The sequence below is a fragment of the Anas platyrhynchos genome, chromosome 32 (assembly GCF_047663525.1).
Source record: "Anas platyrhynchos isolate ZD024472 breed Pekin duck chromosome 32, IASCAAS_PekinDuck_T2T, whole genome shotgun sequence".
In the NCBI taxonomy this organism is placed as follows: Eukaryota; Metazoa; Chordata; class Aves; order Anseriformes; family Anatidae; genus Anas; species Anas platyrhynchos.
In genome coordinates this window covers 1,299,166-1,312,071 of record NC_092619.1, presented here as the reverse complement: position 1 = coordinate 1,312,071, position 12,906 = coordinate 1,299,166, and the positions used below count along the sequence as shown (strand labels likewise).

At 47.3% G+C, this 12,906-nt stretch overlaps 1 protein-coding gene across 1 annotated transcript; it reads left to right on the top strand.

The window, feature by feature from the left end:
• The first annotated feature begins 5,891 nt into the window (after window positions 1-5,891).
• LOC140000494 (olfactory receptor 6E1-like) lies at window positions 5,892-6,893 on the top strand. Its single transcript, XM_072030391.1, has one exon. The coding sequence runs from the start codon at window positions 5,892-5,894 to the stop codon at window positions 6,891-6,893; it is 1,002 nt and encodes a 333-aa protein (XP_071886492.1).
• Window positions 6,894-12,906: the final 6,013 nt, after the last annotated feature.

Sequence of the window (12,906 nt, the reverse complement as noted above, 5' to 3'; positions counted from 1 at the left end):
GGGACCCGCAGGAATGGTGGTAAGCTGAGGCAGGGGAAGTTTAGGCTAGACATCAGAAAGAGGTTCTTTACCAAGAGGGTGGTTGCACACTGGAACAGGCTCCACAGTGAAGTAGTCACTGCACCAAGCCTGTCTGAATTTAAGAAGAGATTGTACTGTGTACTTACTCACATGGTCTAAACTGTTGGTTAGACCTGTGCAGTGCCAGGAGTGGGACTTGATGATCCTTACGGGTCCCTTCCAACTCGGGATATTCTATCATTCTATGAAATAAAGCCAAGTTCTTGTCCCCTTGGCTACGGCAGGTTTCTCTGCCACCAAGGTCCTGGAGGAGATGCTGTACTGTGAGAAGACAATACAACTGGATCCTTATCTCCTCTTTGCACCTCCTGAAGGAGGCCAGGAGGTGTCACACCAATGTGTGTCACTTGGCACTGCATACCCCGCAACCCACTGCCCAAGGAAGTGACCGGAGAAACACGTGAGGGACAGGACCTCTCTGCCCAGGGCTGGCAGCAGGCCTTGGCCTTTCTGCCTGATGAAACAAAGCCAGGATTTTCTCAGGTTCAGAGCCACCTGCACAGGGCCTTGGCCTTCCTGTAATTATGGCCTCCATTTGCCTGCTCTAAGGTGTCCATGGGGCTTTTTCAGAAATGGCCCTCATTGGGACCAATCAGTGCTTTGAAGGACTTTGGGGTTTGGCTTCTGACTTTGTCTTTCTGAGAGATCTCATCAGTCTGCTCTAAGGGGCTGAAGCTGATAAACTTGTCAGCAACTATACCTTGGGCTTATTAAGACACAGAAAGGCCTAAGAGTCTCTTAAGGAGGTCTGGAGAGGTAGAAGTTTGACACTGTACAGACAATCTTGACCATCAACTCCCAATCTTGCACCATTTCTCTCATTGATCTCCTAGGACTTGCATTACTTCTCCTGACATCAGACTTCTCCACTGAAGTCTGTAGTTGCATCTTGTAGTTCCCTTGTCCCAAATCCCTCTTACTTTCCTTAGAACGTCCTATAAGATCAAGGAGTAAACATAATAAACATATATATTACCATGTTTACCCTATATATATTAGCATATATATATTAACATGGTTTTTTTTGTATATTGAACAATATCATGCATCTTTGTTGTACAATATCAAACAATACACTCTCACACACAAAAAATATAAACAGCACCTTTAATGCGTACCTTAATCAAATCAAGTGCCTTCAATCAAATTCCGGGTGTGATTAAATAAAACCTTTACTCCTTTCTCTACTCCATGTCTCAGAGGCATCCTTACCAAGGTTCTGGTTTGCTCAGTGTCAGCTGGCAGCGTCCTTCCTCAGCACAGAGGAGAACTGAAACACAGGGCTGCTTTAGCCCACCAGTGATCACAATTCCAGGACTGTCTGCTACTCAACTTTCAACAAACACAACCCACACTGATCTTTGCTTGATGAACACTTTGATTGATGAGGATATTAGGGCTACGAAGATGGTGAAAGGCCTGGAGGGGAAGACGTACGAGGAACGGCTGAGGGCACTGGGCCTGTTCAGCCTGGAGAAGAGGAGGCTGAGGGGAGACCTCATCGCAGTCTACAACTTCCTCGTAAGGGGGTGTCGAGAGGCAGGAGACCTTTTCTCCATTAACACCAGTGACAGGACCCGCGGGAACGGGGTTAAGCTGAGGCAGGGGAAATTTAGGCTTGACATCAGGAGGGGGTTCTTCACAGAGAAGGTGGTTGCACACTGGAACAGGCTCCCCAGGGAAGTGGTCACTGCACCGAGCCTGTCTGAATTTAAGAAGAGATTGGACTGTGTACTTACTCACATGGTCTAAACTGTTGGTTAGACCTGTGCAGTGCCAGGAGTGGGACTTGATGATCCTTACGGGTCCCTTCCAACTCGGGATATTCTATCATTCTATGAAATAAAGCCAAGTTCTTGTCCCCTTGGCTACGGCAGGTTTCTCTGCCACCAAGGTCCTGGAGGAGATGCTGTACTGTGAGAAGACAATACAACTGGATCCTTATCTCCTCTTTGCACCTCCTGAAGGAGGCCAGGAGGTGTCACACCAATGTGTGTCACTTGGCACTGCATACCCCGCAACCCACTGCCCAAGGAAGTGACCGGAGAAACACGTGAGGGACAGGACCTCTCTGCCCAGGGCTGGCAGCAGGCCTTGGCCTTTCTGCCTGATGAAACAAAGCCAGGATTTTCTCAGGTTCAGGGCCACCTGCACAGGGCCTTGGCCTACCTGTAATTATGGCCTCCATTTGCCTGCTCTAAGGTGTCCATGGGGCTTTTTCAGAAATGGCCCTCATTGGGACCAATCAGTGCTTTGAAGGACTTTGGGGTTTGGCTTCTGACTTTGGCTTTCTGAGAGATCTCATCAGTCTGCTCTAAGGGGCTGAAGCTGATAAACTTGTCAGCAACTATACCTTGGGCTTATTAAGACACAGAATGGCCTAGGAGTCTCTTAAGGAGGTCTGGAGAGGTAGAAGTTTGACACTGTACAGACAATCTTGACCATCAACTCCCAATCTTGCACCATTTCTCTCATTGATCTCCTAGGACTTGCATTACTTCTCCTGACATCAGACTTCTCCACTGAAGTCTGTCATTGCATCTTGTAGTTCCCTTGTCCCAAATCCCTCTTACTTTCCTTAGAACGTCCTATAAGATCAAGGAGTAATCATAATATATATATTACCATGTTTACCCTATATATATTAGCATATATATATTAACATGTTTTTCTTGTATATTGAACAATATCATGCATCTTTCTTGTAACATATCAAACAATACCCCAAAAACACACAAAAAATATAAACAGCACCTTTAATGAGTACCTTAATTAAATCAAGTGCCTTCAATCAAATTCCAGGTGTGACTAAATAAAACCTTTACTCCTTTCTCTACCCATGTCTCAGAGGCTTCCTTACCAAGGTTCTGGTTTGCTCAGTGTCAGCTGGCAGCGTCCTTCCTCAGCACAGAGGAGAACTGAAACACAGGGCTTCTTTAGCCCACCAGTGATCACAATTCCAGGACTGTCTGCTACTCAACTTTAGACAAACACAACCCACACAGATCCTTGCTCGATGAACACTTTAATTGATGAGGATATTTCTCCGGAGTTTCACAGAGAGACAAAATTCTTCTGAAGCCATCAGCTGAGATTTCTTCCAGATGAGAAAGCCAGGTGTGAGACAAGAAGAGGAAAGGAAATTCTCCCAATCCCCACCATGGGCAATAGTCCAGGTGCAACATGGACAACCAAGTTGCCAAAGTACTGAGCTGATACAGCCCACTGGGGGCTCCTTGGAAAAGGAATTAGATGTGAAGAGAGGGGTCCAGCTGGAGGAGAGATACCATGCAGATGAGAGCCTGTGAATCAAAATAAATGGGATAACCCAGACATTAGTTTCTGGGGCCATTTCTGATGCCCTTGGTTATCTGAAAATTATGCATGGATCAGAAAAGCACGATATAGGCCTCTAAGGTGACTGTCCCCCATTTCCGTAGCTGCAGGAAGTATAAAAGACACGGACTGGGACAGATGCTGTGCACTTCTTTGCTGGGTGCTTACAAATGACTGCTCCTCTTCTTTGACCATCTCCACCAGGATGAGGAGGTCATATATCAGGATTGGATGTGAACCCCGTGCACCTACATTTCAGTGTGAGGCTCCTGAGACAGACTGGGATGCATAACTCTTGTCCTTAGCAGCAGAAGAAGCAGCACAAACAACTGTGCCCGGTGTGTCTTCCCTTTCTGCATTTCCATTCAGAACAGAGGTAGCTTTTAAACTAGAAGAGGGTAGTTTTAGACTGGATATTCAGAAGAAATTGATTTCTCTGAGGGTGGTGAGGCACTGTAACAGATTGACCAGAGAAGTTGTGGGTGCCCCATCCCTGGAAGTGTTCAAGGCCAGGCTTTGAGCAACCTGGTCTGATGGAAGGTGCCCCTGGCTATGGCAGGGCAGTTGGAACTAGGTGATGTTTAAGGTGCCTTTGAAACCAAATCTTTCTATGTTTTTGTGATCTTATGATTAATGTGACTGACCAGACTTGTTTCCCGTCACTGCCTCCCATGATTATTTACCCTTGTTGCAGGGGAAATGGTCCTTGACCAGATCCCCTCAGTGCTTAGCTGCCTGTCAGGTCTAAACCACAACATATTGCTGTTGGTGACTGGGCCAATCTTCAGCTAAAACAATTACAGCCAATGGATTAATCTGAACAAGTTTTCCAGAGGAAGCCAGTGCACAGATTCCCCTTTTCCAGTCTAGAGGCAAAGAGCAAGGCAGGGCATTTGGAGTCTAAGACCAGCCCAAACCCCAGACTGAAACGTCCGTGCAAACATGGTTGTACTCCCCACTTCTGAGTTTCCCATTTTACTGCCTAAGCGCACCCATTCTGCTCTGGGACATGTCCTGAGGGGACAATACAGCCCACAGAGAAACTACTTCACTGCCTTGAATCCATCATCTCCTCCCCCACCTTTGTATTTTGAGGAGTTGTTCTCTTTTTGCAGTCATCTGCTCTGATCCTTTCTATGTCTAAATACATAGGGAAAGGTGAAGGAGAAAATGTCTGTCTTTGCTGAACAAGTTTCTCTTGTGGTTTTTGTTTTAGTTTTGCTTATTTTCCTGTTAGAGGAGTAGTTTGATTTACAGAAGAGAGTAATTTACTAAAATCATCAGAGACTTGAGTAATGAGTTTCACCTACTTCACTCCTGGTGCCTGTGAGAACTTGTTCTCCCGAGGCTCCCCCAACAGTCAGTGGAGACAACAGAAAGTGCTCATGGCTGGGTCGTCCCAGGCTAGAACTGTCATGACAAACAAAGGTGAGGAATTTCTTTCAGACTCTCCCTCTCTCTCAGTGTTAACAGGATGGGAGTAAGTTAAATTTCTCAACCTGAAGGATGTGACTTTTAGACAACTGAAATATAAACCTACACAGCAGTACTTGGCACTTTGCTTTTTTTAGGCATTTCTTCTTCATACAACAAGGACTGTCCTTAAACTTTTAAAGATGACAAGATTTTTACACCTCTTGGAAACATAAGGCATTTATGTGAGGACGTTTGATGGTAAGAGAGAAGACCAACTGTAGAAACAACTGCATTTCCACACAGAATGAGGTCAGATGAGATTGTGTGACAGAATCACACAGAATCACAGAATCACAGAATTGCTAGGTTGGAAGAGACCTCAAGATCATCGAGTCCAACCTCTGACCTAACGCTAACAGTCCCCACTAAACCATATCCCTAAGTGACAGATCTGTTTCCACTGATCTGGTGGGACCATAATGAATTCTGGCCTTAATTTGCAGTACCGAAAAAGGCAAACTACACTTACTACTGGTATTCCCTCTTTCCTAAAGAAGCAATGGAAGATGATGTAGAAGAAAGCAGGGCATTACAAAAGAGGTACTTGAAATTCTCTTAATTTGAAATCAAGGGATCTTCAGCTGCTGCTAGTCCAAAAAGGCAAGTACTGAAGAGGAGAGAGAATAAATTTCAATGTACATATTTGAACTGATGGTTTAGCACCTATGTAATAGAAAGTATTTGTTCAGGACATTAGATTTCCTTTTAAAACATTGTTATGATGGATGTTTGCAATTGTTCTGAGTGAAAATGGACTTTTCCAGGACCAGGGTGCAATCGCTAACAACACCTTGTTAGTCTTGTGTTCTTGAGAATCATTTGTGGCTGATGGACAAAGTTGGAAAGAAGACAAGAAATTCTCAGAGGATTCTGCCTGATATGTGAAACAGAAAAGTCAGTCTCTCTCTATTGTATAGGAAGCCAGCAAGAAGAAAATAGAGAATGAAGGAGAAAGCCTTCTGTCCAGGCCATTAAATTATTGTTCTTGTACATTTGCCATGTTCCTGCCTCAGCAGGATGAATGGAAATTGGGCATGAGAGTAGGCAATGGAACTGTCGTTACTGAATTCATCCTCAAAGGCTTCTCAGGGCTTGATCAGAAGCTACAGTTATTTCTCTGCCTGGTCCTTCTCCTCATGTACCTGACAACAGTGATGGGGAATGCAGCCATCATTTTCCTGGTGTGTGTGGATAACCGTCTGCAAACTCCCATGTACTATTTCATTGGCAATCTGGCATTCCTGGAAATCTGGTTTACGTCTTCCACAAGCACCAAACTGTTGGTGATTCTGAGCTCTGGCAGGAGAACAATCTCAGTAGGCAGCTGCTTTGCCCAGTCTTCCTTCTATTTTGCCCTGGGTGCTGCAGAGTTTGTTCTCCTTGTTGTCATGTCCTTTGACCGTTACGTTGCCATCTGCCAGCCTTTGCGCTATGCTGCCATCATGAAGCATCAGCTCTGCATCCAGCTGGTTGCTGCTGTTTGGGTCATGGGCTTCACATTCTTGAGTTACCGCCTGGTGCTGCTCTCCAAGCTCACTTTCTGTGGTTTGAACAAGATCCAGCATTTTTTTTGTGACACCACCCCCTTATTCCAACTGTCCTGCTCTGATGTCTCCCTGCTTTGGAAAACAGAATCGGTTTTCATACTGTTTATTGTGCTGTCTTCTTTGTGTTTAACTGTGGCATCTTACACAAGCATCTTCTTCTGTATTCTACAAATGCCAGCAGCCTCTGCGAGGAGAAAAGCTTTTGCTACATGTTCCTCCCATCTCACCACCTTGGCCATTGCCTATGGAAGCTGCATTGCTCTTTACGCACCCTCCTCAGATCATGTTTCTTTGGACACCAACAGCATTGTAGCTTTGCTGAACACTGTCCTGTACCCATTCTTAAACCCATTCATCTACAGTCTTAGAAACAAGGCTGTGATGCTGGCCCTGAAGGAATCCATGGCCCGTGCAACAGCACAGCTTTTCCCCCTAATCGTGATGTATATCTGAAGAGCAATTTGAGTTCTCTGCTGTCATATCTTATGTAATACCACCTCCGTATGTATGTGACCTCCACATGCAGATGCCTCCAGAGGATAATGTTCTTGCTGGATTGTGTTAAGCTGTGTTCATCTGCACACAAAATGAAGGGCCAAGGAAGTGATGGCAGGATGAGTAATTCAGTTCATGCCCTGCTTTGGCTGCTTCCAGGCCCATCACAGAAGAGCCCTCCACTCATCAAGGACCCATCTCCATGAGCCCAGAAGAGCACAAAGCACAATGGCAGGTGGGAATCCAAGTCACTGGCTCCTATGGAACCAAGATCTTGTCCCAGCTCCTTCCAGGACGGCCTTGGGAGGGCTATCACCCCAGTGTCCAGGTGGAAACCCATCCTGATGCATCACTGGCAGCAGCTCTCCGCATCACCATTTGGACTAATGGGATTGCTGCCAAGGGCTGTAGGTCACCTGGTGGTTGTACATAGGGGTAGGTGCAGCAGCTGGACTAGAACCAGGCATCAGAGGACCCATGTGTCATTGTAGTCAGCAACAGGAGAGATGGGAGTGTGTGGACTTAATGTGTGTGTGCCTGTGTCTTTGGGAGTGTGTGTGAGATTGGGGTGGTGTGTGCCAGCAGCTACAGTGGGGCTGCACCCACGGGGGCTCATATGTCCAAATGGCTTCAGCAGAGCAGACTGGGAACCAGGAACTTGTCCCAGGCAGGCTGACTATCTGATCCCAGCTGCTGGAGGGTTCTACCTTGCACACACGCACATGAACGTGCATTTGTGCACACAAGCACTTTATATTTCCCAATAATGGTCCTCCGTCTTGCTCAGCCAGAGAGGCAATCAGGAGAATGCTGCTGCTGCTGCTGTTTGTAGCTGTGTGAATGCTGAGTGTGCCTGCCTGCATTCACCCATGTCCTGTGTCATTGTGGACTGCACTCTGCTGCTAAAGGGATTGAGAAAAACACATTAGTGATATCAGTCGTGGCATGCCTCTTGTCTCGCTTTCATTCTAGTTCATATTGGAGTTCTACCACATCCAACGCTGCAGCACTCAGTAGTGGCATGATTTCATTCAGGCCATGATAGTCCACTGTTAGTCTCCACTTTTTGTCAAGAATTCACACTAGCCATATTTGACTAATAAAGTGTGAGCAAGTCTTGCTGATCACTTCTTGTCTCTCCAGTCAATAAATTAGCTCATGAATGTGAATCAGGGAGTCTCAGTTAGTGCAATATTGCTCCCTGTGCACCACTGGGGTAGTGATCAGCATCTGCTGCTCTTTGACCCTCAGCAACCCCACAACAGAAGGGTCCTCCAAGAGACCGGGCAAGGCAAACAGCTGTTTAATCTCACTGTCTTAAAGAGGCTGCACTTCAGCCTCCAATACAGTTAACTGTCAGGATTCCTCTGTCCCTCCAGAGATAAAAATGAGTTCTGCTCCTTTATAGCTGGATGGCATTACAGTACACTGTGCGCTGGTGTCCACTAGAGCCTCATACTTCTGTGGGTCTGATGTGTCAGGCCATCGAACCCAGACAGTCCAATAAACTCAGTTGTCCCTCCACCCGATTGGAGGCAGAGCACCTCTAGTTCTGGTCAGAGTATTCATGGAAATTGGAGCAGCAATTTTTCTGGAAGGTTCCTTCCCACCCCCCACCCCCCCCCCCTCCCCTTTTGCAATTGTTTTTTCCTTTTAACTTACATACCCATGCCTCTAGGGTTGAGGTAGATTTCCCATCCCATTTTCTCATATCCCCTCCATGGTCACGTGGGTAAAACCACAGAGTGGTATGTTGTGTGGACCCACCATATCCCCTTTCTTGAGCAGAGGCATGTTTACTCCTAATAGCTGAGGTACTGGTTCATACACGTAGAGGGAAGGTATATGCTCTTTGAGTTGGTGGACCTCTTGGGAAAGTTTCTCCACAACCAAGACACAGGCCCATAGTGCAGAAGAAATGCCTGCCATGACGGTGCTGCATCTAAGGGGATCTACTTTCCCTTAGGGCTCTCTGCACAAGAAAAGTCTTTGAAAAACAGACCATAGAAAGATAAATACTGTATAGGAGTTCATGACAGTTCTGGGAGATTGGGCAAGTTTCTAACTCCCTGAAACTCATACAGCAACTGGGCAAAATAGAATCATAGAATCATTAGGGTGGGAGAGACCTCCAAGGTCATCTGGTCCAACCATGCCCCTACTACCAATGTCACCCACTAAATCATGTCCCTAAGTGCCAGGTCCTACCCCTCCTTAAAAACCCCTCAAGGACGGTGACACTACTGCTTCCCTAGGCAACCCATTCCAATGCCTGACTACTCTTTCTGAGAAAAAATGTCTTCTAATTTCCAAACTAAAACTAATGGAGCAACCTGAGGCCATTCCATCTAATCCTATCAGTAGTTATCTGCAAGAAGAGGCTGATCCCCAGCTCCCCACAACTTCCTTTTGGTAGCTGGAGAGAGCAATTAGGTCTCCCCTGAGCCTCCTCTTCTGCAGACAAAACAACCCCAGTTCCCTCAGCTGCTCCTCATTAGAATTTGTTTCAGACCCTTCACCAGCTTTGTAGCCCTTCTCTGGATATGTTGCAGGGCCTCGATGTCCTTCTTGTAGTGAGGGGCCCAAAACAAAACACAGTACTCAAGGTGCAGCCTCAGCAGAGCAGAGTACAGGGGGATGATCACCTCCCTGGTCCTGCTGGCTGCACTATTCCTGACACAAGGCAGGATGCCATTGGCCTTCTTGGCCACCTGGGCAGACTGCTGGCTCATGGTCAGGTGAGCATCAACAAACACCCCCAGAACTTTTTCCTCTGCACAGCTTTCCAGACACTCTGTCACAAGCCTGTAGTTTTGCATGAGGATGCACTTAGCCAAGTTGAACCTCATCCCATTGGCCTCTGCCCATTGATCCATCCTGTCCAGGTCACTCTGAGGGGCCTTCATACCCTCTGGCAGATCAACACTTCTCCCCAACTTGGTGTCACCTACAAACCTACTGAGGGTGCACTCAATTCCCTCATCCAAATCATCAGTAAAGATATCATATAGGATAGGCTCCAACACTGACCCCTGGGGAACACCACTGGTGACAGGTTGCCAGCTGGATTTTACTCCATTCACTATTACACTCTGGGCCCATCTGTCCAGCCAGTTTTTAACCCAGCAAAGAGTGTACCTGTCCAAGCCATTGTGCTGCCAGCTTCTCCAGGAGAATGTTGTGGGAGACTGTGTTAAAGGCCTTACTGAAGTGTAGATAAACTATGTCAACAGCCTTTCCCTCATCTACCAGGTGGGTCACTCGTTCATAGTAGGAAATGAGGTTGGTCAGGCAGATTCATGCCTTTCATGAACTCATGTTGACTGGGCCTGATCCCCTGGTTGTCCCACATATGCTGCGATTGCCTTCAAGATGGCCTCTTCCCTCACCTTTCCTGGCACTGAAGTCAGGCTGGCAGGCCTGGAGTTCCCCAGGTGTCTGTGATCCTGTAGCTGAAGACAATTGTCTTCTACATAGAACCCCAGTTCTGGGAAACACTGACCTTTAACAAGAAAGAAACAAATGAACAAACAAAATGCTAATAGACTCAGACTCTCCTCAATGACTATTGTATTAAACCAAAAGAAAACAAACCCCCAAAGAATTCTAGAAGCTGAAAAGTGCATGGACACATTTTCTTAGATTTTAACCTTTCAGTTTTTTGTTTCATTTTAATTGATATTAATTGACATCAATTGACATCTTTCAGGCCTAGAGCTTTTTTTAATGCACGCCAGGATCCCATTAGCCCTCTTGGCCACAAGGGCACAGTGCAGGCTCATGGTCAACCTGTCGTCCACCAGGACCCCCAGGTCCTTCTCCTCAGAGCTCCTCTCCAGCAGGTTATCCCCCAGCCTGTACTGATACTTCGGGTTGTTCCTTCCCAGGTGCAGGGCTCTACACTTGCTCTTGTTAAACTTCATTTGGTTTCTTCCTGCCCATCTCTCCAGCCAGTCCAGGTCTTGCTGAATGGCAGCACAGCCTTCTGGTGTGTCAGCCACTCCTCCCAGCTTTGTGTCATCGGCGTACTTGCTGAGGGCAGACACTATTCCCTCATCAAGGTCATCGATGAAGATGTTGAACAAGACCGGACCCAGCACCGACCCCTGAGGAACACCGCTAGTCACAGGCCTCCAGCCAGACTCTGCTCTTCTAATCACCACCCTGAAGAAGACTAAGGCAAAGAAGGCACTGAGTGCCTCCAGCCCCATCAATGTCTGCTCTTATGCAGTCACTCTCCCCTTTCAACAGCAGCCCTGCTTTTGTCTTGTCCAGCCTTGGGTTCTAATGCAGTCACTGAAACTTGGATTTTTACTCTTGACATTCCTTGCAGCTACAAGTATCAGGTGAGCACTGCCTTTCCCCTGATCATACCTTCATAACAAAGGAATCGTCCACTAATTCCTTGTTAATTCCTTCCTTGCTGTCATCTCCTGGCAGAGGTTTCATGGCCCCTGTCTGGGCTCTATCCCTGCACCAGCCTGTCCCTTCTGTCCCACACATGGTCCCATGGCCCCACTGTTCAGGCACAGCACACGGAAGGGTGTGGTCAGGGTGGGCAATGGTCCCCAAGCATGATCCTCGCTGCAGCCCTTGCTTCCCTTTCTCTATAGCTCTCCCCTTCCCCCTACGCCTGATGCCTGCCTTACCCTGACCATGTCCCATGGGGGGTTTCACAGACATCCCTGCTCTGGGATCTGAAAGTGTCTGGTCCAGGGAAGACGTTGGACAGGGTTGGCCATTCCCCCACACAGGCAGGAAGCTGAAGGTGAGGACAGGGCTGGCCTGGCAGCAAACCCCAGCCATAAATTGGAGTGAGCAGCCAGTACTAGGAACAGCTATCGCTAGAGGCTGGGGATGATGAATGTCCTGGGCCACCTTCCCATGCTAATCATTCCACCAATGGCCCAGAGTGGCCACCTGCCTCCTGCACTTGCATGTTACTCCTGTCCACGAGCTCTGGCTCTGCACCACAAATCCCCTGCTGTGAGTCCTCACCCAGCATGGCCACACAACTCAGACAACATCTGAGTTTTCCTCTGGCAGGACAGGACCTGCCACTCCTGTCCCCTTCCTGTGGTCCCTGAGGTGCCCAGAGCTGGTGGTGATGCTCTGCAGAGTGAGGGGCCTGGTTTAAAGCCATTCTCCATTGTCCTGTCATTATTGGCCCAAGAAAAAGTTACTCTATCTTATTTATAAGATTCCTTTAAACACTGAAAAGCTGCATTGAGGTCTCCCAGAACCCTTCTTTTCTTCAGGCTGAAAAGCCCCAGCTCTCTCAGCCTTTCTTCACAGGTGATGTGCTCCAGTCCTCTGATCAGCTATGTGGACCTCCTCTGGACCCACTCTAACAGATCAACTTCCTTTTCGTGTTGGGGACCCTACACTCCAAATGAGGCCTCACAAGGGCAGAGCAGAGGGGAACAATCACCTCCCTCATCCTGCTGGACACTCCTCTGTTAATGGAGCCTGGGATGCAGTTGGCTTCTGGGCTGCAAGTATGCACTGCTGGCTCATGTCAAACTTTTTGTCCAATAGAACCCACAAGTCCTTCTCAGCAGGGCTGCTCTCAAGGACTTCTTCTCCCAGTCTGTCCTCATGTCTGGGATTGACCTGGCCCAGCTGTAGCGCCTTGCACTTGGACTTGTTGAACCTGTTTAGATTCACATGGGCCCACTTCTCAAGCTTGCTCAGGTCCAAACAGATATCATCCCTTCCTTTTGTTGTATCAACAGCACCACTCGGCTTGGTGTCATTGGCAAAGTTGCTGAGGGTGCACTTGATCCCACTGTCTACATCTTCTGATAATAATATGAAATATTATTTTAATAATAATATTATTATATTATGTCTACATCTTCTGATAATAATATGAAATATTATCTTCTGATAATAATATGTCTGGTCCCAAGACAGGCCCTGAAGGACACTACTCCTCACCAGCCTCCACCTGGACATAGGGCAATGGATA